Here is a 27647-nt window from a genome sequence, read left to right as displayed (position 1 = left end):
TCCATCTCTGCCTCTTGTCTTTTCCTCACTGCTACAGTCTCTAACCCATACAGCATAGCTGGTCTCACTACTGTCTGTTACACCTTTCCTTTGATTCTTGCTGACACTCTTCTGTCACACAACACTCCTGACACCTTTCTCCACCCACTCCAACCTGCCTGCACTCTCCGCTTCACCTCTTACCTACACTCCCCGTCACACTAGACTGTTGACCCCAAATACTTAAACTCCTGCACCTTCTTGACCTCTGCCTCCTGTAACCTCACTGTTCCACTTCCCTCCCTCTTGTTCATACACATGTATTGTGGCTCAAAGCCGATCCTTGATGTAGCCCCACCTCCACCTTGAACTCCTCTGTCTGACCTACACCACATCTCACTACTGTCGTACTCTTCTCATACATATCCTGAACTATTCTGATGTACTTCTCTGCCACTCCTGACATCCTCATACAGTACCATAGCTCCTCTCTCAGCACTCTGTCATATACTTTGCACATTTATAATTTTCATAATTGTTCACTCTCAAACAAAATGCATCTTCTCAAAAACCTATACATGCACCTTTATATGCAACAAGGACGCTAAAAATAATAATAATTAAAAAAAGTTGAATATTCCATCAAGAAAATAATTTATTACTATGGCAATTTAAAAACAGGCAAAAAGCAGCTCCTGCTGAGTAGCTGCTCTGTGACCACCTAATCTGCTGACAGAGAAAACTCTTCTCCTACAGCCATGAAGACTTGTGTCTGAATCCCTCAGTTCATCATCAGTGTTCCTTGAGCCTCTCCATTGGGTCACCACTCAGCCTATTGCTGTTGTTATTCATTAGGGTGTTGATGAGGAAAATGTGCCTTTTTAATGGTGTAACCAAGCAAAAGTAAATCAGTCAAGATATTTAGACACATGGAAGGCGTCCATCTACAAAACAAAGCTAACGGCTATAAACATCAGCATGCATAGCTTCCCATTTTTTATGTCATCAGTGCTGGGTGGTTTTCAACAAATTAACAAGCTCCAGCTGACTGATCCAATAGTCAAGCATATATTGATTTTTGCATTGTTATGAGTTATTTGGTCCAACCCAGCATATAAAGTTATTTGGCAGATATAGGTAATTTGGATAGGATTTACTAGTTCATGCCGTTCCAAGAACTTTTTTTTTTTTTTTTATATATAGTCCTTCAGCTCTATTATTGTTCCACACTCCAGCCCAGCAGGTGATGGTAATGCACCTTAGGTTGGCTTGCAAACTGTCAATAAACACCATAAAAAGAAGAAGAAGACTGGTCCAATCCATTTTGGTCTCGTCTGTGGAGTTCACTCTCCTCTCTGGACGTAGGTAAGAATCCTGGTGCAAAGGATTTCTGGTACAGGATATGTCCAAACTAGCCTAGATTCTTCCATGCAAAAAATCACTTTTGCTCAGTAATCAATCAGAATTTTCTTTCAATCAATCACTTGATTCAGTTAGCTCAGGCTCCCACTGATGAAGCCAGTTAAGCACACAAAGTGCAGTGAATGGCACAAGCTTTTCTTTACATGTACCCTTATGAGTAAAGCAGCTGATAACAACTGCGGTTAGTCAAGACAAACATTTAAGCTGAAGACTGAGGGATACACAGGACAACTGGTTGCTGTTTAATTCAAGAATAAGGCTCCAATAACAGGCATTAAAATGCCATCAATAAGAAAGACATACTACTGAAATCATGGTTTCAATGACACTTAATTTAGAAAATTGTTACACATTACAAACAATCAAGCAGTGCAGGTGCTATCACACACAACAAACCCAAATATTATCATTAACACGTCCTACGGCAAATTATACATCCGCATGCAATATGTATTTTAGTGTATTCTTAGTGTGGGTGATTGTGTTGCGATACAGAGGGGACTAATGCTCTTAGCTTTTCGCTGTCTATGTTCCTACTGACAATGTGCACCAAATGCTACTGGGCCCATCTGTCCTAGTATATAAAACAAGAGACACACTGATTGCTTTATGTCCTGCCATGGTCTTCACAAAAGAACACATATGCTCACTGTACTAGTTGTTAGTCATCAAGAATGCTAACAAAAATTTAAAAAACTATGCAAATGTAAGTGCCACAAAACACCAAAAAATATTCAGATTATCCACACACATAAGTCATGTGGCATGTTGTGAACTCATTTGTCAACATTACGAGTATGCAACATGCATGCTCCTTGCACTGCCACAGTATCCCTTGAGTGTGGGGTAAAACTACTGTAAGTTCATTTATTCATTTTCTACCGTTTAGTCCCTGAACGGGGTCACGGGAGGGGCCGGAGCCAATCCTGGCTGGCAATCGGGCGAAGGCGTGGTACACCCTGGACAGGTCGCCAATCCATCGCAGGGCTAACACATAGACAAACAACCACACGCACTCCTATGGCCAATTTTAGAGACACCAATCAACCTAAGCTGCATGTCTTTGGACTGTGGGAGGAAGCTGGAGTACCCGGAGAGAACCCACGCAAGCACGGGGAGAACATGCAGACTCCACACAGAAGGGTCCCGGGTGGGGCCCGAACCCGGAACCTTCTCGCTGTGAGGCAGCAGTGCTAACCACTGCGCCACCATGCTGCCCCCAAAAAACTACTGTAAGCTTTCTCTCTAAAAATGGGAAATAAAAATATCTGACTTAAACCCCTTTCAGAACTGCACTGCTAGCCAGCAATATGCCCACTATTTCACATCTACGTAGGTGTCATGTCTCAACAAAGCTCCGAGTCACACACACGTTAAAGTGGTACCTGCAGTTTTACCTGGTTGGACTTCGTCACATAACCAGCTACATTCTTACCAGCTACATGGCTGAACCTAAGTAGTCAAATTGCAATTAAGGGCACGGTCAAAATGACAAAAGTGCTACTTACTTGCACATAACATTTTCTCGAATGCACTGCTTTGTTCTTGCTAATGCTGCTCTCTCTTTTCATTCACTCTCTAGTTTACTCATCCACTACTGCTCGTGCCCCCCCTCCCCCTGCTAGTACAAAGTTTACTGGATACTGGTGCAATCGTGGAAATCAAAGAACTGCTCATCTTCCTTGTGGAGGATAAAAACAAGAAACATAAGATAAACAGTAAACAGCATTGTTTTGTGTCTGTTTCATGTGATACTGGATATCCCATGAACATTGTGGCTGCACCCAGCTGGATTCAGCTATGTCTGAACAAAGCCTTGCCAGACATTTTGCACACAGCAGCTTTAAGTATAAATATCAAAAAAGCAACTGTTACTCAGCTACATGTAGCCTGCAAATTCACAGCTGCCATGTCTCAATGGGGCCTTTACAGAAACACACAGCAAAGCAGATGTTCCAGTCCTGACATGGCTGTCATCTAAACTAAACAGTGACAAATTGAAGAATAATATGCTGGTCAAATTCTAGACCTGGCTCTAACTTGCAGATAGTTTACCAACTATGGCCCATAAAGCTGTTGCAGACTCTTTATTACCAAACGTCTGAGTACAGATATGAGCGATACCTGCTTATACTATACATCGCCATGGGTAGTGACTGACCTTGAGCAGCTGCAACATGCCCTCTCTGACGGCTCCACAAAATCCCAGGCTCCCACTTTTTCCATCAGCTCTTCTTCACAGGTACCATTGGTCGCAGCAGAAAACTTCCTCCTAGAGACATAAAAAAAAACATTTACAAACAGGTCTAGTGAGGGTGGGAGTTCAGCCACTTCCACAGTACTTTTTCCAAGCAGCATTACTTGTATAAAGACAGGGTGATTTTTTTTCATAGAAATTTTGAAACAAATCCTACAATTATTACAAAAGTATACTTAATCGTCTCATCTTTCAGAGATGGTGGCAACTGGTAAAAGCTTGGTGTTGGGGCTAATTTCATAGCCGTGCTTGGCGGAACAATATTCTAGCTTGTTTGTGCTGTTTTAAACTGAAAATCAGATTCTAAACAAACGAGCCAACTACTTCAACCGGTCTAAGGTTGTGTACAGGCCATATGCCATGCGCAGTGATAGTAGATGGTAATAATATTTGTTTATTGTTTTTTGTATTATTCAACACCAAATGCTGAATGTTGGCTGTAGGGCTTTAGGGGTGGCTGTGGCTCACGAGGTAGGGCAGTCATCTCCTGACCAGCAAGTTGATGGTTTGACTCCCGGTTTCCCCGCATGCCTAGGTGTCCCTGAGCAAGACACTGAACCCCGAATTGCTCCCGGTGGCTTGACTAGTGCCGTTGTGTGGCAGCTTGTCGTCATCGGTATGTGAATGTTGTGTGTGAATGGGTGAATGAATGGTGCATCATCTCCTGTAAAGCACTTTGGCCAGTGCAATACACTGTGGAAAAATGCGCTATATAAATACAGTCCAAAGCTTCTTAAATTTCCCACTACCCCAATCAGTACACAAAGAAGATATGTTAGGCTATGGCAATTTTCATTTGTAGTATGGTGAATCAATCTGTGCCACTTTCTAGAATCAGTGACAGACGTACTTGTTCTGGGCTTGGTTGATATTGCACTCTTGCCAGACACGCTCCACAACCTGGCTGGCTAGCCGCCGTGGAATCTTGCCTCCATGGTGACTTGTTCTGTCCACACTGAATACATCGGATGATGAGGGGATTTTAACCCACTTCTGGGCTGAGTGAGAGTCCACTGAAGAGGGAAACATCAAGGTCAACAGACCACTTGGCAAAAAACAACCAATGTAAGGATACAGATCATTTCAAGAGAAAGCCTCATTTGAAGCCTTTATTCTTTTGTGCTATAAATCTATGTTGTGTTTGTGCCACTACCTGTCTGCGCCGCCTCAGGCGATGTGGGAGGGGTGAGGGTCACCAAAGACATGGCAGGCTCTCGCTGGGAAGCAGGCACTTGGTGGCCACCCGAGTAGAGGGCAGTGCAGTGGGAGGACCCCACAGGGGCCACAACAGGGATGTCTGACTGGGGCACCAGCACCAGGCATGCTGGGTACACCATCCGCACACCACCTATACACACACAGGCAACATGTAGAGAAATCAAACAGGTTAAACCAAAGCAGGCAACTTCACAAAAATTAAACTTAATGATACATATTTTTAAAAACTGACCAACAAGGACCTCCACAGAGGCTAGAGAATCATCTTCCCAGTCCATGTCTTCCACTTTGTCCTCTGACACACTGTCCTTGGCGCTGGGGCTGATGGGATAGAACTGGTTCCACTCTTCAATAAGCTTCTGGGTGGGTGGATCTGACATCTTGAACGACTGGCCTGTCAGTGTCCCATTCAGGCCGAAAGGACTCAAGATCACTAATGAGAGCAAAGGATGGAAAGGAGAGGAATACAAATGAATGTCAGTGAGTAAACTGTAAGTGGAGCAGCTATTAGACCAAGCATACATCACTCACTAGCAATGCACCTCCACACATCATCTTTCCTTCTCGTCTATGTCAATTCCTTTCTCATTTTCCTTCTGTATAACCTTGAAATGTCCATGTTTTTTCAGATTTTCTTTATGGCTTCAATATTTTTTATTATATTGCTTCTGTTTCCAGTTTATCCATTTTCTGCATCCTTACACTGGCTCCATAGCTCTAGGTTCTAGTTTTAATTCCTTCTCCATTCTCCTCTACTCTCCCCAGGCTTCAGGGGAGGTGACAGTGGTGCGGTGGGTAGAGCAGTTGTCTCCCAACCAGAAGGCTGAAGGTTCGAATCTCGGTGCCTGCAGTCCACGTGTCAAAGTGTCCTTGGGCAAGACACTGAACCCCCCGTTGCCCCCGATGGCTAGAGCCATCGGTTCTGTACCAGAAACAAATTCCTTGTGTGTAACATACTTGCCTAATAAAGGTGATTATCCTTATCCTTCCTTTCTTACATTGTCCCTCTTTGCTTCTTTACCTTTCATCCTTCTCATTTCTTCCTATGCTCCTGTGTTGCTTGTATCCTTTATCATCTATCCATCCTTAAGCCCTTCTTATTCATGCTTCACTCCATTCCCTTCATTTTCTTTTCCCATTTTACTCTTGCAACAATCCATTGCTTGTTATTTCAATCTTAATTCCTTTCTTACTTCTCCCATATGCTTTCCTCTTATTGTCTTACTGCCATATCTTGCCAAATCAGCAGCATTCTGACCTTTCCAGAGCATCACTGGACCCAGCTGGTCCCAGCTGACTTGCCAAATACTTACAGAGCAATCCAGACAGCAATTATTGACAAGTGGTGGCCTCTTAAAGCCTATAAACAGAGGCTTATAAAAAGGGCCACTCCTTAGCAAACACACCTGACTGCACAGACATAAGGGAGTCACACAGTGAGTCTGCTTAACACCTACATCAATCAAAGAATTCAGATTGCACCATAAACCAACATGAACAATCCATACACATGAGCAAATAACCACAGACACTGTATGCACAATAACCTAAAGTGTGTGTATGCATTATTACACACACAAAACCTGTCAGCTTGTTACGCATCAACTCCCTTTCTCTGTATCTGTCATAGATTTGAATGTGAAGAGGGAGTACGAATGGTTGTAAAAACAGACTAGCTAGGTAGGTGGGTGGGTGTGTGAGTAAGCATTTGGTGATGTCCCTCTCTGCTCTGCTTTCTAGTGCATCATCACTAAACTGGATGTCTTCTGTCTCCATATATCGATCCTGTGGTTGGATCATAGAACAGGTTCCAGGATTGAAAATGGGATAAGACAACAGAAAGAAAGAGGTAGGAAAAGATAAGCACTGTGTTAGCAATGTTTCAGCAGAAGGGTTTCAGGGCCTAAGGGCACCATCTTGAGAAGGGGGTGGGGGGTTGTAGATGGTGCGGTTCATCTGCCAGATCTTAACACTTAAATCTGGAATCCTTAGGACTGAAATCAAAGCCTACTTTTGAAATTATTTATCATGAATTTAATCCGCAACAGTGCTTCAACAAATTTCGGTTCAATAATTATAATATAGCAGTTTTTATCTGAAGCGTTGCAGCTGGCCATTCCCAAGAAGGATTCAAACTGCCTTCCTAAGCACCAGGAATTCACAGGCAACAATCCAGGGCAATTTTATCTCACTGGTATCAGCCTGGCTGTTTACTGATCCTCTCTTTATACCATGTCACATCTGTATTATGTTGCTGCCAACACAGACCAAACATTTTTATTGTGATGGCTTCACACTACAAGTATTCCACCAGCAAAATGCTTTTGTTTTGATGCAGACACAGGACACTGCATATTTATTACCATGTGCAGGTCAGACCATGATCATTCATCAAAATGTGCCAACAAAACAAGAATTTTCATAAATGGATCATTTTTAAGTTTGCTAAAGGAGTAATGGAACAAACAGGAGTAATGTTTCATCAAGAGCTTCAGGTGACAGGCTGCACACCCCCAACGTCTGTGTAAGGTAACCAATTTTATTGTGCCCTTCGGTTGTACTTCTGAAAAAGTAGCTGCTCAAGTAGTGTTTAATATTAAATGACACTTGCTGTGAACTCAGTAATCACGGGCGTCACAGAATCAACCAGGACTGAAATCTTAAAGAATTTAAAAACCGAAAGATATGGAAATTGCTGGCTTAATAAAAACATACTGATCCAACACTTCTGGAAAGTTTAAGGATGTGGCTGGCAGCTGGTGGTAGAAGATAAGTAACACAGAAGGGGAATAGCAACACTGTTGAGCGTGACCAGGCAAAGTTGGGCACCTAGAAAAATATTCTTTACTGCTGTCTAAACATAATGAATACTGAATACCTCTTAGCATAATGTTTCAGCTCAAGCCTACAGGACAGAGGCAAGCAACAGTATGTTATTTATTTTGTTGTGTGCAGCATCATCTGGCTATGGCTGATCATATTAACCTCCATTAAAATTTAACCAAACTCCTTTTCACTTTGATTTCTGTCTTTCTTGCTGCAAACACACTACTAAGACCTGAGGCCAGCTGTGGAAGAGAGATCAAATTCAGCACAATTATGCTTTACCATCTTCCACATCACCACCCTACCGCACCCTCCCCTCACTCCCCCTGCCTGTGAGTCTATCTGTGACTCCCTGAAGACATGTCAAATGTGCTCAGATCAGTGTAATGGGCTGAGAGTTCATTACATTCGCTCTGCGCCTTTTTATGAGGTCACATCCTGGAGAGTTCTGCCTGCCGGAGCGCTCTGCTGCACAGTAAACCAAGCTTGGCAGAGGTGATGGGGAGGGAGAGGATGGGGAGGAGATGGGTGGATGACGGGGGATCGAAGTCGTTATGCTTGGTTAACCAGGAGGAGAAACACTGCGGCACTGAAAAAACACACCTGTGCACGGACACACACACACACACACCACACCCCAGCACTGATTGTAAAATTCATACACACTACAGAGGCACGTCTACTTTGTATATATAAATCTGTGTTCTCAACAAGGGGTGCAGGTACATCCAGCCAATGATGTTCTCAGTATGACCCATCCAAATGAGAACTGATTTTAGTTCAACAGTTCAGTATTAAGGCACGCCACAAGAATTCAGCACACAACTGAAGCAGTGTTATCTACACAAGTCCTTCTATGGTAGTGTGGACAAATTTTACTTCTATTGTTGAGGGGGCACTTTCACATTGTGTGGATATTTTGACATGGTCTTCACACCGTGGAAAGGCCTGTTGTAATAGTTATAACGGTTAAGGTGAGGGTAAGAGGCTAGGGGAGAGATTGAGTGTCCCCATAGCTATAGTAAGACGTGTGCGTGTGCGTGTGCGTGTGTATAAGAACATGAAACAAAGTCCTGAACTTTACGACTGGGAAAACAGAAATAAAGATAGTTGATCAAAAGCAGGGATTCACAAACCAATAAAGTGAGTCATAAGTAACTCTCTACTAGTTGGTGACTTGGGAGCAGTATGATCATCCTAAATGACTTTTAAAACCCATCAACATCCTTACAGGAATACATATGCCAAATTCCAATAATTGTTTTATTTTTATCAAAGGCACTGGTCTTTAGCTAGATGAACATTATCACTTCCTTTCAGGACAGATAAGGAGTTGGCTGTACAGGAATTACTGCGGTGAATGGAAGAAGTGATCACTGTTATTACTCTGAAAGGGGCATATGGGGAGTGGGGGGCTGATTCACATCTACCTAAAGCCAAATGAGAAAGCTAAAGAGGAAAAAACTTTCCTCAGGGCTCATGTGTCACTCAGTATTTTTGAAGAAGGGGTAAATTAAGAATTTTTAAGTGAAATCATTGTCCAACTCTAATCAAAAGCCTGCTGTGACAGTTTTCTAGAAACGAGTAAGAAAATGTGTGTTTATTCAGAAACATACAACTTGTGTGTTTTATTTTGAGTCTGGTACAGAAAAGTACAAAAAAATATATATAAAACACATGAGAAGAGCTGGATAATATTTGGTAAAGCTACCCATACATTTGATACAAATACCAACAGGACAGATGCGTGGTACTTGCATGGAGTCATTTTAACCTAATAATGTTATTCAGAAAAATTTCCTGTATATTATGTATATTACAGACATTACATTAACATCTGAGAGGAAACAATGGTTTTGGGATTCCACAGGCTTTGGTTTAGGGAGGGGCAACGAATTAAAGCCAATAATGGATTATCATTAGGTCTACAGATTTTTGTAACTGCACTACACTGTAATTTATAGTGGCTTTCTTTTAAACTGGCTGCAGGCCAATCTGTAATGAAAGACAGCCTGGCAGTAGATTGTAAATGTATCAGCTTAGCAACAGCACCAAACACAGCAAACACACACATCTCACTAATATATGTCATTGATAAAATTACATTTACACTTACATTAAATCAACAACATAGCAATAAGACCAAAAACAAGAAAAATAAAAACACAAGATATAAATCGAAGACTAATGTGAGGCTTCCATATCAAATATAAGTATAAAACAGCAAGCTAAAAGACATCAACATGATGCCACTGGAGCAGATTAAGCCCAAAAAGCCTGTCTAAAAAGATAAGTTTTTAGTTTGGACTTAAAAAACGATAACTCAGTTATGGACCGTAACTCGGGCGGTAAGGAGTTCCAGAGCCTGGGGCGGTATACGGCAAATGAACGATCGCCCCATTTTTTGTACTTAGTCAGCGGGACAACCAAGGACACTAGCTCTGAAGAATGCAGCGTCCTAAGTGGAGTACGAATGGACAGCAGATCGGACAGATATAGTGCAGCGAGTGAAGAACAGGGGTGATGTGAGCGTACTTAGGGGTATTTGACAGTAGACGAGCAGCAGCGTTCTGTACCAGTTGAAGCTTCCAAACAAGAGATTAATTCCGATATAGAGGGCACTGCAGTAATCAAGACGCGAAGTGATGAAGGCATGAATGGCTTTTTCTAAATCTATATGTGACAAGAAGGGCTTCACCTTCGTTAAAAGCCTCAGGTAAAAGAAGCTAGTTTTGAGCACAGATCTGATCTGTTTGTCAAATTTGAGGCTGCTGTCAAACAACAAAACACAAACAACAGGTTTTTGACAGTATCAGTAAGTAATGGGGCTGAGGCCCCTAGATTAGGTACAATAGCGGAAGGGTCAGGACTAAAAACAATGTATTCCGTCTTACTTTCATTTAGGTGAAGAAAATTCTGTGATAGCCAATGTTTGACATCACAAAGGCAGTCATGCAACAGGGTTAGAGCATTTGAGTCATGTTGCATCAGCAGCAGGCAGATCTGAACGTCATCCGTATAAAAATGAAAGTGAACACTGTGCCTCGATATGATTGAGCCGAGTGGAGACATATATAAAGAAAAGAGTAACAGAGCCAAAACTGGGCCTTGTGGGACAGCAGAAGAAAGAGGGGCAATGGCAGAGGAATAGTTGTCAATAACGACAGAGAAGGACCTATTCGTTAGGAAAGACGTAAACCAATTTAAAACCGTGCCTCTCAGGCCAACGTAATGTTCCAGAAGGGAAAGAAGAACTGCATGGTTGACGGTGTCAAAACGGACGAAAAAATGATAAGAAATAGCCAAATTTGATACATCCCCAACGCACACAGACAATCCCCGTGAGATGACGAGGTCAAGTGTGCCCCCACGTTGATGAGTGGGGCATACTACTGACTAGGTGAGATCAAAAGAGTCCAATAGGGAATTAAAATATTGTATAAAAATACAGTTTCCTTATTTACTCTAATATATTCTACCTGATATCCTTGGGTCAGCAAGTTGTGTGCTTTGCTCAACAAACTAAAGCCCTTTTCAGACATGCACTGCAACCCTGAACTTATCTAGACATAACCTGAATGTGCTGTATCAGGGCTCTACTGTGTGAGCATTTTACTCGCATGTTCGAGTAAAATCAGAATGTGCGAATGTAAAAAACGTATTTGGGTGCATTGGTGCAACTGACTCTGAGTTCCTTGGATCTCAGTTTGTGAGGAGGGGGAGCACTGTGACAGTACATAAAGAGACCCGTGAGTGAGCTGAATTGACCTCCTCTCTGACACCTCTCCTCTCTTTGACGGAGGGCGGTGCTCGGCTCCTACACACACAGAAGAGGATGTTTACTAAACCTGTCACAAATAACCATTAGATGTATAAAATTTTGCGTTGCCCCAATTTTTTAATTTAGCAGCATATTTACCAATACGAATGATGTAAATGAGCACGGCTGTGTTAAATCGAGCACATCACCACTTAGGATCTGGTGCCTGTATTGCACATGATCGAGAGGAAGCGTAGAAGAAAGTCCAAGTTTCCAGCGACAGAACTTTAAAATGGCAGAAGAAATCAATATAGAGTATGTATTGTGGAACTGCAATCCCATAGTATTCTGCCAGTCAAATCATCTTTTATTTCATTCAGTAACTGAAGTAGAGTTTGAAAGCCTGTCAAAGTTTCTCACAGTCTGCTCTGGCCAGCGATGCAATTTACAAACATCCTCTCCCTCCTCAAACATGTTTTGAACTCCCAAAAGATCTCTGATGAATAACAGCTGCCCTACAGATAGCAGCTAGCACTTGTTTCTCCTGATATTAAACTTCAGCCGCAGCTCCCTCTATGGCAAGATGTGATAAATCAGGTGCTGAGGGTATCTATATAAGTCTCCTCCCTCAGTTTTACATCCCAGTGGTCCAGCCATCTGAGCGTTCAGGAATGTGTACAATATGCGCTACTGGATTCTGTCAGCTGATTCTGGCCATTAAACCTTGGAATAGATGGTTCAAAGGCAGTTTTGAAGCAAAAAGTTGAAAGAAACCAAGAAGCAAAATATTGTGGTAGTATTTATTTCCTCCCACAAAATAAGTCCAAATATAGTGAGCTGTTTGTTCACCTGTCACATGCAATATGTCAGACACCACCCATCACAATTACAAAACTTGTGTCCTCCTTGCCATACCTGTTTCTGTGTATGCCTCATCTGTTTATGCAGATGAGATACGGATCAGATTTTTAGGCAATGTTGACATAATGTGTACCAGCACTGGACTTTTTATAATCATGTCCTGATGCAAACTTACTTCTACAATTTTATATCAGATGAGGTTACATATGGTATGTGTTTTAATTGGCCCAAACTTGGCTGCAGAATTCACAAAGAATGCAGTGTTTGCTGTTTTCGTCAGGTAACATATTAGCTTTAATTGTGTTAGCTTAGTCAGTGCCCGTGTGAGTACAAAGCTGCTAGATGTATTGGAAACCCACCTTGGAAGGGGCTGGATGCCTGCTGAGCCAGGGTGAGGTGCTCCTCCGTCAGATGGTAGACGGGCTGGTGCTGGTTGATCTCCACACTGGTGCACACATTGCTCTCACCGTGCAAGAAGAAGGTGAAGGCGCAGGATAGGTGCTCGCTGTATAGAGGAAGAGGCGGGGGGGAAGAGCGAGAATAGTCATTTGGGATCAAGCTACTTTAATATGCACATTTGAAAAGGCTTCTGATGAATAAATCCAATAGAGTATGAGGTGGAGAACTGACTCCTGTGAAAAAGGGAAACAGATCAGATAGTCTACTTCATGTTCCTGTTCACAAAGAAAGCAAAGACCTGGCAGGGAGGGGAAGGGTAGAGAGAAAACGAGATTATAAAAAACTTTTGTCTTTTTTGTCAAAGGCTATAATGGATTCTCTCCTCTCATTCATATTCTGCTGCTTTAATACGAGAGAGTCCTGGTAGGAAAGAACAGCTACAAGTAGGAATGTCCTGAAACCAATACCAGTGTCGAGTTAGATACCACCCCCTACTAATACTTCTAAAATTTGCCCGATACTATGCATCAATACCACTTAACAGCAACAGTATGTTAACTTTATGATGGCTGAGCAGGTTATTGAGGGGAGAAGAAATGTTTGTGGTTTTGTTCTATTTTAGGATGAGTGGTGGTGACAAAAAGCAACTGCAAGCTCTCTTCTTTGCTCAGTATGTCTGGAGTGACGTTCATAGACACACACACCCAGGGCTTCTGTGAGCTCATGCAAGTGGGCAAGATGAGCAGAATCTCTGTGAGTGACACAGCAGCGCTCCAGGGCTTCTGTGAGCTCATGCAAGTGGACAAGATGAGGAGAATCTCTGTGAGTGACACGGCAGCGCTTGTCATGGGCAACAAAACTCACCATTACTGTCAAGAGTAATGGTGTAAGTCATTTATCAAACACCTATTGAACAAACAGGAAAAAAAGAAAAACTCAAAGAACCATGACATCTTCACTCTCCCTGTTTTCAACTCACCTGGTCACCCACTAAACCCATAAAGTGCTCCTTAAGACGATTCTAATAAACTGTTGTGAACTAAATGAAAACACACACTCATTTTAGGCAGTTAACAGCACAGTCTAATGAACCCTGTGTATGAAAGTTTTTGTAGACTCAAAAGGTTAAAAACTACTGTATTTCAGTATGGTTTATAATAGGTCAAAGGTCAAGGTCAAAGGGTTTATTTGTCATATGCACAATTAGTGAACGTGTTTCCCTGTACAATTAAATTTTTACTTTGCCGTCCACATGAATGCCACACAATACAAGTGAAATATAAAGTAGATGAGCAATAACACAAATCTAAGGCACTTTAAAGCAGCAAGTGAAAGAAGCACAATAAGAATACAACAAGAACACAATATAATGCAGACAGAATATATGCTACATGGGAGCCGTGAAGTGCAAATACTCAGCAGTGAGTGTGCAACTATGCATGTGCAAACTGAGTATGTAAGCAGTACAGATGGAATTATATGAGGTAGATCGTGAGTCTGCTGTTTAGGAGTCTGATGGCAGAGGGAAAAAAAGACTTTTTCAGTCTAGAAGTCCTGTTTTCACACTTCTGAGCCTCCGACCAGAGGGCAGGGGTATGAACAGTCCGTGCTTGGGGTGGGTGGGGTCTTGAGGATGGAGGCAGCTTTCCTACGCACCCTGCAGTGGTAAATGCTCTGCAGAGAGGGCAGTGGAGTCCTGGTGATCTTTTCCACAGTCTTTACCACTCTCTGCAGGTGCTTGTCCAAGTGAGGTCCTCACTGATGTGGATGCCCAGGTATTTGAAGCTGCTCACCCTCTCCACTTCGAGCCCCCGGATGAACAGTGGCTGATGAGATCTCCTCTCCTTCCTCATGTCCACTATCATCTCCTTCATCTTGTCCGTGTTGGGGCTGAGATTATTGTCCTTGCACCATGACACCAGACCGGCCCCCTCCCTCCTGTAGGCTGCTTCGTCCCCGCCAGTGATGCGACCTATCACTGCGGTGTCGTCCGCGAAATTTAGGATGATGTTGTCTTTGTGGGAGGTGACACAGTCGTGGGTGAACAGGGTGTAGAGGATGGGACTGAGGACACATCCCTGTGGGGTGCCAGTGTTTGTAACAATGCTGGCTGAAATCTAATTGCCAATCCTGACAGTCTGGGGCCTGCCAGTCAGAAAGTCCAGGAGCCAGTCACAGAGGGTGGGGTGCAGACCCAGTGTGGACAGTTTGTGGGTGAGTTTGTGGGGGATAACTGTGTTGAAGGTGGAGCTGTAGTCAATGAAGAGTATCCTAATGTAGGAGTCTCCATTTTCTAGGTGAGAAAGGGAATAGTGGAGGGCAGCCATGATGGCGTCTGAGGTGGCCCTGTTGGGCCGGTAGGCATACTGCAGGGGGTTCAAGGGGTCCGGTATACTGCTCTGTATGTGGGCCAGCACCACTCTCTCAAAACACTTCACATTGATTTGGGTTAGTGTAATGCAGGTGGGAACACTGTGCCGTTATAGAGTACTGCTGCTATCTGTTTCTCTGTATCATCAAGTATTCAAACATACCATCTTTTCATACAAAGACTCACTATATAGGTGCATCAAAGTGTTCTGACCACTGCACAGCTCTAGGTCCCCATATCACTACAGATGACGATGAAGTGTCTGTTGCATCCTTGCGCTGTAATGTTTAACATGGAAGTACAGTGTGTACAGAAGTCAGGATGAAAGAAAGTCAACACAGCAGTACTCAGAGGTGGTTTGAGTGTACAAGTGTTCTGTCTATGTAGTGTGGCTAGCGCTGTGTGTAAAACAAGGGGGCAAGCCCTGACTAGCCTAGCTTTTTGGCTAACACACACACAACAGTACCTTTTCTCTTCCTCACACACACCCATACAGCTCTTCTGCGTACAAAAACACCTGCCTGCCAAATCTGGCCTCAAGAGCACACAACAAAAGAAGAAAAGGAAAGCAAAACAAGGCAGATGGAAGGAGAGAGGGACAGGGTAAAATGCAGGCCATCATCTGCGGGCTTTCCACTCTCATCTACCTCTCTAGACTCATCCAACATATACATCCATAAACACACAAAGTCACACAAATGCAAAGAACAGGAGACAGCGCAAGTGACGGATGAAAAAAAATGAAAGTGGAAGCGGGGACGTTTGGAGTGGATCAAGGAGGGTTGTCCCCACTGAGGTTTTTGTTAAGCAAATAGTCTTCTCTCCCTGTGTCTCTCTGTGGCACACCTACTCTGCAGAGGATTAACGAATGAGAGCAGAGAGGGAGAGCGAAGCAGATAGCTAGAAACAAGTGGGCTAGTGAAAGTGAGTGAGAGCAAGTAGCAGATGATGACCCTGTGATCAGATGGAGCATGTTTTAACAGGCTGGGGCGGGCAGCTTTATGTAAATGTTTTCAATGTTTTGCCGCTCTATGTACCTTAGGTTTTTAGCAGGAACACCCTGATCGCCTCCAGTTAGATGAATGACCTTCAACTGAGAGCAGGAAAGCACCCCACATCACTGGTCTGCTTTTTCCACTGTCCAATCAGATGAATTGAGAGGAGAGCTTTCTGTGGTGGTGACCCATAATTTTGTGTTGACCTACCGTAGACAAAAACTCAGCCACTCAGCCAAACAGATGGACTGTGTAGTCAGGTGTCATTTTGGTGATACGAGATCGACAATTGATGGCGGACTGTCACATTGTCCCTGACTCATCCTAAAATTGCCCTGAAGTGACAATCATCCATGATCTCTCCTCATTCTGAGAGTGTCCGGTAGGCTGCCCACATGGATCTCGTTTGTCTGTTTGAGAACAGACTCTCACCCCTAGTCAGAGCCAGAGCAACTGCCCTCCCCCTGTTCATTTTCATACTTGCATAATAACTAAGATAAGACAATGATAATATATGATTTATGTTTAGATAAATGATGAATGTTATTCTAAATATTTTAATTGTGGTTGGCCTAGGGATAGTAATTCTGTGGTTACCTGGTGACAAATTTTTTTTTTTTTTTAAAGTCCAGCAAGCTCCTCTATTTATTTATTACAGGCTTCCAGGCTTCAACAAAAAAGGCAGTGTGATGCACCTCTGTATGATCATGGCCTCAGACATCCTCAGGAGTTTTCTACTGTATTATCCACATTTCAGTGTTTATATATTAGACCAGGGGTCCCCAACCCCCGGTCCATGGATCATTTGGTACCGGGCCACAAAGAAAAAATTTTGTGGTTAAAATTATAGTTATTTTTCTTTCATTAGTCTTAGTTAGAAAAACGACTGTTCCCGCCCTTGCCTCACTAACCCATTTGACTCTGGCACACCATCTTACGCATCAGCAACACAAGCTAATCCTTTAAAACAAATGAGCCAAAAACAAAATTCGCTGGAGAGCTTTTTCAAAAAGGAACGAGCAAACGATGGGACTGCCAGCAAAAAAAAAGCTGCATTTAAAAGAAAATTCCACGATTCCTACCTAAGTTATGGGTTCATCGCAACAGGTGATAGACAAGCTCCACACCCGCTGTGCACAATTTGCAGTGACTGATAAGCTAATGAAGCCAAAACACCATGAGTTAAAAGACAAGCCCTTGGAATTTTTTTCTAGTTGCAGGGAAACAAGCCCAGGGCTCCCACTGACTCTGCATTATGGTGAGATGATATTATAGTGTAGAATTATTGTAATTGCCTAAAATAAAGTGTAATTGTTGCAGTCATATTACATACTATAAACTGGCAAAGGTTTTTGTTATTGGAACCCCCGCGCCTCTACCCAGTCCGCAGAAAATTTTTCATGTCCCTGGTACAAAAAAGGTTGGGGACCACTGCATTAGACTGCTACTGCCATGAAATCATAGGACAGAGTTACTGCCAACTGTAATCACTCCTCTTCCATTACTGGTAATGGACTTGACTACAATATAAGTGATGGCAGGTCAAACGAAGGAATCCTTGTTCTATGAAAAAACTGCATTCTTATGTTCATCTAAGACTAATAAAAGGTTTCAGGAGTTACTGGGCAATCATACTGCAACAGCCTTGCATTTTTTGTAATTTAGCTGAAGCTACTATATTCTACTACTACTGCTGCTACCATACTAGACAAATCAAGTGGAGTATCTTTCAAATATGGCCTTTAGTATGAAATTTCTTCTGGGTTTGTACAGTGCTTCCTTGCACAGTTGCACAAAAAATTGAATACAAAAGTTTGCACTAAAAAGACCAACTTTAGAAGGTACACACTTGATTTCATTTGTCTGAGGCTGTATTCAGATGAAATCAGAGCTATCTGAAGAAGTCCAAATGAGGCCATGTAACTCATGCTTCTTGGGTGCCATCACAGAAGAGTCCAGGAAAAAAGCAGGATCATCCAGATTATCTGAAGGAAATACAACCTCATCCTCCAAACTGCTGCACTGGACAATTTAATAAGTGCAAGTGGATCGTTTTGTAGAGTGAACACCACATTTCTACTGTTTACATCATCACAATAAGTGACAAAATGATTGCAACTGTAATGATTTTAGCATTTTGAGCTCCAAAACATTGATTCAAGTAAAGAAATGAGACTTTACATTAAAGTATGTCATGTGTTTTCTGTTTTACATACAAACACTTAACACTACTTATTCTTTCAGTGAAGTTCAATGACAAAATATTTCAAAAGAAGAAAAAAAAACTGAAAATGCACAAAGGCTCAATGGATAGTAATAATAATAATAATAATAAAAAACTTTATCCCATTATCACAGAGTCTGTTCTCTGCACCTCCATCACTGTCTGGTTTGGCTCAGCAACCAAACAGGACAAGTACAGACTTCAGCGAACAGTCAGGACTGTAGAAAAGGTCATTGGTGTGAGCCTGCCCTCCATGGAGGACCTGTACACCTCACTGGTCAAAAGGAGGGCAGAGAGGATCACTGTAGACCCCTCACACCTGGGATACAATCTGTTTGAACTCCTCCCCTCTGGACGGCCTTACAGGTCACTGTGCACTAAGACAACCAGGCACAGGGACAGTTTCTTCCCCCAGGCTTTCACCCTGATGAACACTTAACCAATGACCATATGATTGGACAATAACCCTCAGTGCAATACCTGTATATATATACATTGTACAGATTATACAGACTCGTACAGGTCTCTAGTACTCTGTTTTAAGTACTCTATTTTTATCCCTAATTATCTCATTTCAAAGAACATTCCTTGTTGTCTGCATTGTTACTGTCTGTTCATACTGCTTATTCTGCATTGTTTGCACTTTCTGTTGCTTGTTAATACTGCTTATTTTTGTTATATTACACAGCCTTATGCTGGTTTACTGTTTGCACATTGAGAGCTGATGTACCAGAGTCAAATTCCTTGTGTGTCCAACACACCTGGCCAATAAAGCTGATTCTGATTCTAAAATAAAAATACTTTTCTGAACTTAAGATGACAATTAGTAAAATGTCAGGTCCATAACTGCTGACATGACAGTACTGTTATCAAACTGTTACACAGTGGCAGAGGTAGGATCAAAGGTAAACAGCTAGTAGAAGTAAGATAAAAACAGTTTAGTACCAGCAGTCACCTGAAGAGAAGCAGGGTGACAAATGCAAACAGAAGAAGAAAACACTAGTTAGTAGTGATGGGTCCGGCAACACCGATGCGTCGAGCTCGTAGAGCAAAACCCCGTGTCGGTGCGCGTATCGCTTTAAGAAAGTCACGTGACCGATACAGGAACTGTTTTGAACTGACACTGCCGCGCCAAACTGTTATTGCCAGGTCCCAGGATCCTATGAGATACTGGGACAACCAAAAGGCAATCTATCCAAACCTCTTCCGACTTGCCTTACAATTTCTCTGCACTCCAGCCTCATCTGTGTCCCGTGAGCGGGTGTTTTCTACAGCTGGAGAAGTTGTATCAAAAAAGCGTAACGGACTCAATTTCAAAACGTTGGAAAAACTTATTTTTTTGAATAAAAATGTGTAAAAAAAAAAAAAAAGCCCAGTCCACAAGCATCCTCATTCACAACACGTTCATTTAGATTTTCACGTTATGATACATGTTCACATTATTTATTGACTGTATCTAAAAATATCAAGGAAATTTTAAATTTAAATGAAGATATGAAATAATACAATATAAAATACAATGATTTAAATTATATTATTGTATATACTAGGTCATCAAATCAGCGTCAGTTGAGTCTGTCAACCAGGTTGCCTGTAGGGATTTTTAGGGTCCAGCAGGTGTCAGTATTCAGTGACACAGTATCGACACAGTATCAATACAGTTTGGCAATGTGTCGAAACGCTTCATGACGCCTCATCTACCCATCACTACTAGTTAGCAGCCAAGTTAGGTCCTAAAAAGACAACTGGGGAATTAGGCCACATGCTGGCGCACAGAACAAAGACACCTTTGTTTGAGAGGTGTGCCACAATATGTACACAAAGTAAATGATTCTTGGCTCCTTTGATTCACCAAACTATCTTGAGGGTACGTGAGAAACAGCAAATCAAGAAATAATGATGGGGATGAACTGGTACAAAGATGGGCTGTTTTCATTTGTACCGCATGGAGCTGATTTATGGAACTGGTGGCAAACTTGGATCGAAAATCCAAAGCAAAGTGTGATTTTTTTTTTTTGTAACTATGGAATAAACTATGATTGACATAATTGCTTTTATCAGTTTCAAGTTATTTCAGAGAAAATTGTGACTTCTTAAAATTTTTGTGGAAGGATACCAACAAATTTTCCATCTCTTTTGTTCGGTACCCAGAGGAAAAGGGTAATTGCTGAGAAAACAACAAAAGGATGAAAGGAGAAGTGAGTGAGACAAGGACTAAAGCAAAGAGACTAAACGTTGACATTAACAGTAGTGTACCATTCTCCTGTCACACTCAAAGAAAATCTGACACTACACATTCACACACATCTGTGTCTGCAGGGCACTTGTAAGCCTGAGGTAGATGGCTGCCATCTGTGGCTCACCACGCAGAAGTACAACCCAACTCTCTGACACAGGTATCACACCAGACCTCAATGAGTTCTGCACAAATGTGACTGCATACATTAGTCCCTTGGTATCATAGTATTTCCTGGCAGGCTAGCTGAGATTTATATAGTCTCATGTTAAATGATCACATTACAGCATAGTAATAATTAGAGTATGGCTCAGTCTAAATGAAAAAATTACTTTTTATATCTAAATGATTCTGTAATTTGTGTATGTCCACTTGATTAAAACCGACCAATGCATAGTTGCAGCTCAAAAGGCAGATATGAACAGTAATGACAATTCCCACAGGCAAGCCTTACAAAATTCAGTTATTATTACCGATTGAGATGTGGTTCAAATGTCAATAGGCGCTTAGTTAGCACTTGACCGACTGAGCACCAAAACAACAACAACAAAAGCACATGACACTTCCTCAACTCTGTCTCTCTCACTGACAGACAAAAGCAACAGGATCTAGTGAAGCTTCCACTATGACAAACTGCCACACAAGCCTACTGGATGTGTCTATGTTCATTGTCCTGTCCACATGTGACACACGCAAACATAGCATTATGCAAAACTCCATTCTTCTGCAAACATCCATGGCCTGCTGGTGCAGCAAACCACCACACGCACACGCACACACCTCAGAATGTGGGCAAAACACACCTGCAAACATCACCTGCACACCAAGGTTGGGAAGTGAACATGGTCTGCTCGTGGACTTAAGGGGTGTCAGTTATATTAATTTAGTGGTCATACTAGAAAAAGGTAGAAACAGCTAGCTTGGTTCTGTCCAAAAGTAAAACTCTTTCAACCAGCAACTCTTAAACTCACTAATTAACATGTTTAATCTCATTTGTTCAACAGGTACAAAAACAATAAGTTTCAGGAGAAACTATGTGGAGAACTATTCCTTGACTATTCACTTTCTGCCTTAACTCCAGATCATAATAACATTATGATTCCATTTGAGAACCACTTGCTTTGTCTAAGTGCCCCCAGGAGCACCTTGAGGGACCCCTTGGGGGCTTTACCCCATGTCACATTGTGTCTGTTAAAGCATGCCAAGTCTGCCTCAACACTCGGTTTCTCAGGTATTTTACAACTGGCATCTCTGCAGTGAGATACTGCTGGTCACTTTTGGCTTTTCCCGTTTAGGAGTTGCCACAGCGAATCGTCCCACTGACGACTCGCATGTCGACATTTGGCACGTGTTTTACGTCGGATGCCCTATCACAACCCTGATTCGAACCCGGGCCGCAGGGGCGAGAGCGCTGCGCCTTAACCACTAGCCTACCAGGGACGGCTCTGGTACTTCAGAAAAAAACAAAAACAAAGGACAGTGCTGAGCATGGGTGCAATTTAGACACCACCTATCAGCAGCACACTGTGCACAAGCTAAATCAATGACTTCCCTTTTTAAATGACCCAATAATTCTCATCTTATTTGTTTACACTATTATTAAAGAAATTCAATAGACAGTTTGAGCAACAGAAAGAAAAAATATGGCATGTTTTATTCTGCCTCTTTCTCTCATACTGAGAGAGTATCAAGGAGGGAGATGAAGGCTGACAAAAAGCCACAAGATCTTTTAATCATCTTTTCTCTCTCTGTCTCCACCTTTCCTCACACTGCCCCACCCCGCTCTTCATCTATTAACTGGCAAATAGACTGGGCTTCTCTCTGATCTGCTCTCTCCTCGCCATCACGCACAGCGCATGTTCGCTTACATGCCACTGTGATTGTCCACAGAGGCACTCCCTGCTCCACCTCTCGGATGCTAATGGCCAGTGGCCTTTGGCTCGGTAAGGAGACAATAAGATAATCCACTGAGGATTTAAAGTGGGACTACATACATTGGAGGGCAGGTGGGCACATTTGCCTTCAGTTAGCATCCCATGGAAATGAGGTGGCAAAAGCCAGCAGTGGCAGGGGTAGACCAACAGAGGGACTGACAGCCTCTATCACTGCCACATGGATGGTCTGTTGTATGGCACACAAACAGATGATCAGTCATATGAGCACCCATATCTTCTGATATGGCCTTCACTTAAAGCGTATATGCCCTACAGCTCATTTCTTGGCAGTGTATAGAACAGGTCTTTTGACATTTTCCTTAGTTTATTCACCTGAAAGCATCTCCATGTTAAAATTCAGACTGCTTTTTGTTTTCTCAAACATTTCTACATTTCAAAGGACACCATATTCCACACTATTTGCCACAAACAACATACTGTCTAGGGTTGCAATTACAATTTTCATGAACAACTAATCAAATATAAACGTTAAAAAAAAAAGTCAGAAGTGCCCATCACAATTTTTCAGAGCCTAAAATGACATCTTCAAATTGTCTGTTTTGTCTGACCAGCAACTCAAAACCCAAAGACATTCAAGTTTACACTGATATAGGTCTGTAAGCAGCAAATCATCATAACAAAAGCTAGAACGCTAGAGTCCGTTTTCACGTCTGTCAAACGCCAGTGGATTAATCAATTATTAAAACATTGCTGATTCATTTTCTGCCAAAAATGGACAACTGCATAAACACAGTGAAACAAGATTGCTGTTTCAGACTAAAACAATGACTATGTGACAACCCTGTCTCATTAACTTGTGTGTATGTGTGTGTTATCTGCATCTAGGCTTGCCAGCAGATGAATGTAGCTTGTTGGTACATCAAGTGGCAACAAAAACAGTTGTGCTTGTAGATCTAAAGGCATCCAAATTTATTCATTGACTGCCTGAGCTGCTATAAATGAACATGCATAATTTAGTGTAATTAATTTGCATACTTCTTTATCATAGGATTATAGTGTTCCTGTCAAATGCACTAGTGAAACTAATCAACGGTTAGATTCTGAGCATTGCTGCAGAATTTTATCGCTGTCATTCCGATCGCTTGATTGCTGAGCTTTATCTGGTTGCAAGAAGATTGTAAATTCATCTAAATCGTATATATATACTCATTTTAGAATTTGTTTATTTTGCCCATTTTTCTGGATGCACATTCTATTTCTCTTTTTGTTCTTTCAGTCTTATCTTACTTGTTGCCTTATGGAACACGGTACATGCACATTGAGAGCCACTGTACCAGAGTCAAACTCCTTGTGTGTTCAACACACTTGGCCAATAAAACTGATTCTGATTCTGATTCTAAATGATGACAGGACTCTGCCACTAACCATTAGCAACTCAATATATTTCTGCTGAGCGGTTTTCTTTTTAGGTGTTAGATGAATCCACATACACAGGCACAGAGCTACATTACAAAGGTAATGGTGATCTGAGGTAAATGAAGTCATTTGGAGAGCATGGAGCCTTAACAATAGTTTGGGGAATATATGAAGACAGTGAGGGGTGGCAGAGATCAGAGATGTGACATTACACAGACATTTACTGGGTTTGGCTAGAATGCTCTAAAAACTGAGTTTTGGTCGCTTTGCTGAGTTTAGGTGACATACGTGGCAGCATAATAACTCCACCATATGTGCCGGCATCAAGAGCAAAGAGGCACCTTTCAATCTCTCCATTGTATTATTACGATTGGGGAAGGTAAACATGGTTTGACTGGTCATGTGCTGCTGCCGTGACAGAACATACTGTCATCTGAACAGTTTCCGCACAACATTAATAAACAATGTTTCTGGAATTAAAGCTTGTGGCAATCTACCAACTCATGAACAAATACTATATACTGCTTTGACTATGGACAGTGATGTAAAAGAGAAGTGCAGAGAAACTAAGCTCAATATTAAAGCTTTTTCTTAGAAGAAATAAGGAGACAAATTCTCTTGAACAACAGTGGCAGGGAGTTTGTATGATTGTTTATATGATAAGCATAATCTGGAAGGCTGCACAAATTTCACTTTAATAGCAGTTAGGAATTAACACTGGACAAGAAGCAAGTCATAAGCATAAAATGTATTTAAATTAAATAGTTAAGTGACATTTTGATTAAAAGTGAAAAGTAATAAAATAAATAAGGGCAGAAAACAAAGTCAACAACATTGAATTAGAGGACATTTCTAGGGTGATGTAATCTTCTCTGCTGTCTAGCCACCCGACCACTGGGAAACAACAGCACTGTAACACAAGCACACAAACACGAGCACCAGCTTCAGCTTGAGCACACACTGTTCGTACATGAGACCTAGTTGCTTGAGAAGACACTAATGTAAACCTCTTCAGGCCAACACGTTCACTTAAAACTGTTTGTTTGAATTGATTTCCCATTGCCACAAATGAACAGGAGGGTGAGCTTCTTTATATATGTCAGACTAAACTTGAATAGAAGAAAAGAAATGGAAAGAGATGGAATGACAAGTCCATAAAAAGAGGGGAAATCTGATCCACTGCAAGTCTCTCACAGACACACACAGATACAGTCAACTGAACATAATACTGACATAACCCTGACAGCAAGTCAGGTTCCTGCTCCCACCCCGTTTAGGGTGGATCACAGACAAATGCGGACACAAACACACGTGCATGCCCCACAGGGCTCCTCCAAAACACCTGCTGTCAGCTAAAAAGGAGCTGTCCCACTCTGAGCCAGAAACCTTAGTTTCTCTGAAAATAATATTTCCAATAACTATGCTCATTACCCATGTTCACATAATCACTTTACCACTACACTGTGATGCACTGTCTGTCCCTTCTTCTGAAAAAGGCACTTAGTTCATCACTGCAGTGTGATGCGATGAATTTAACTGTCCAAATAGGCACTGTGTTCAAAGTATTCATGCAAACAATTCAAGTCTTTAAAGATGCATTAACTAATTTATTTTCAGCCTGTAAAGGGTCTAGTGAAACTCAAAACAAACTGAGTTCTTGTTTCCTAGCAATGATGTAAACAACAGATGCCTGGTTAGGAGAAACTGCACAAAACACAGCGTCCAGTCCAAAACTACCGTTAGCTGACTAACCAGTCCCAGCTCTACAGCAACATTGCAGCGGTAAAATGTCAAGTGATGAGTTTGACGAGACAGTCCCGAACAGTGATTAAAAAACAAATAAACAAAAAAAAACATTACACAAAGCTCTAATTACTCTCAAATTAAAATGGGATTAACACTAAAATAAAATTACAACCAAGCTGGGTCTCTAGTGTTACCAAAGTAAACACGTTGGCTCAAAATCTGAACCAAGGTTAACCCTGATTTTTGCTCCCTCTTTGTTCCACTCTCTGTGGAAAAAACAAAGACCACCACTTCTTCATTCTGGATGGCAGCCACTGTTTCAGACTGGCCATTTGGAATGACTACTCGTGCTTTGAAAAATACTTCTTCTAACCTTCGCTAGGTGGCAAGCAGGGCTAATGTCTGGACCGACAATCAAAACAGAGGGTGAAGAAGCAGGTATAACAACAAAAGAGCTGTAGGGAGAAGTGTCATGGAGGGGGCTAGTACAGCTGAGAGACACCATGTCCTGCCCCCGTTTTAACATCAGACAATGTGCAAAATCTTTGTAAATGCGCATTTAACGGTGCAGCAGAAGACATCCAATAAAGCTGGAAATGGAAAGCTAAATATGTTATGATAGTATATAATAGGGATGGAATTTTAAGTCCAAAGTTATGCTAATTATGACTTATTAGGTCATCATGCCATTAATAAAATAAGTTGTGCAGTTATAATAATAAAGCTTTATTACCCAGAGCTTTGGCCAATTTGTCAGCCACATCCTAAATTAGAGCTGGACCTCTGCAGTTAACCCAGCAGAGAACTACTTTTGCCCTTTTTCCTTTCATATTTGCAGAAAGACTGTTGGAAATCATGTTAGAGTTACTGTGGTTTCAAATTTTGTCTAGTTAGCAGCTGTGACACATTCGACACAGAAACACAGTAATAAATTGCCATGAACAAATGTGTATTTTCTTAACTGTAACTCAGAGAACTGAGGAAAGATTAAAAGGAGGATATCAAATTCATTAACTTGAAGAATGTCAGAATAAATATCAGGGGCCCGGTATCTCTGTGTAGTGAAATTAAACTTCTATATCAGGTTAACAGCTAATGGTGCATATAAACCTTTATGTGTGTTAATTGAAACATCTACTTTATTTAAAGCTCAGTTCAATTCAGTTCAGTCAGATTTATTTTATTGTCAAATTAAGGGGAGTTAAGACACAGAGTATATTCCCTTCTCCTTTTCAGCAGTATTAGCTCTAGTGGATAAGCTTTTGTAAGATTTTTCCCAGTAAATAAGCTACAGTATGTGCTTGGCCTCAGTACCACGAAGGAACGGCAACTATTCATGACAACATAAAAGCTTCAAACTAAACTGAAGGTTAGGGTGTCAGCTCCTTGTGCTCTGTGCATGGTGGTGGAGGTTTGCTTGTTAATGCTGAAAACTGCTACACTAATCACACTCAGCACAACACGGCATCTAGCAGAGAGGTACCACAGGTTTACAGTCAAACACATTCAGTAGCACAGCAGATCAACAAACAGCACAGCTTCATCAGCTGTTCGGAAAGCCTAGAATCCTACTATACTGTCTATCTCTATTAACACAACTTTAAAACGTGTACAATGACTTACAGACCTCAAGTCACCAATTTAATTTAGAAAATAATCTTTGAATCTTGCTTTCAAATTCATGTAGACAAAAAAGAATGCTTACAAATTGTGAAGCATCCTTAACACTGACACATTCCTTTCTTAGACACAACTTTAAATTAAATAAAACAAAAATTCTGACAATGAAATCTATCGCAATTCACTTTTAGAAACACTGAAAATGAACAACATGATAAGCATTTAAAGTGAAACTTCCTGGCTCACAGAGTCTGGTTGGGGTTATGACATCTCAGGGTTTCTCTTAGGCTATGGTGAAGCCCCTGTTAATCTTAACACTGTAGGCTAGTTCAGGATACAGTGCAGGCTATGATGCAGCCACCTCACTAACTACAACAATAAGGTTAAAGGTCAAACACAATATCGAGGATTAGCTTTAAATG

At 41.7% G+C, this 27647-nt stretch overlaps 1 protein-coding gene across 1 annotated transcript in view; it reads right to left on the bottom strand.

Annotated features, from left to right (window-relative positions):
• The window catches only part of med13a (mediator complex subunit 13a), a 96508-nt gene that overhangs the window by 33923 nt on the left and 34938 nt on the right, over positions 1-27647 (bottom strand). Inside the window, exons 4-8 of the mRNA XM_020612404.1 lie at positions 12683-12828; positions 5109-5309; positions 4812-5006; positions 4509-4671; positions 3563-3673 (exon numbers count right to left, since the gene is read on the bottom strand). Of these exons, the coding sequence (XP_020468060.1) occupies positions 3563-3673; positions 4509-4671; positions 4812-5006; positions 5109-5309; positions 12683-12828 (816 nt within the window). The remainder of the gene's footprint in view (positions 1-3562; positions 3674-4508; positions 4672-4811; positions 5007-5108; positions 5310-12682; positions 12829-27647) is intronic.

The sequence above is a fragment of the Monopterus albus genome, unplaced genomic scaffold, assembly GCF_001952655.1.
Source record: "Monopterus albus unplaced genomic scaffold, M_albus_1.0 scaffold124.1, whole genome shotgun sequence".
NCBI lineage: Eukaryota > Metazoa > Chordata > Actinopteri > Synbranchiformes > Synbranchidae > Monopterus > Monopterus albus.
The sequence above is the reverse complement of the archived record's forward strand: the minus strand, read 5'-3'. Positions and strand labels throughout refer to the sequence as shown.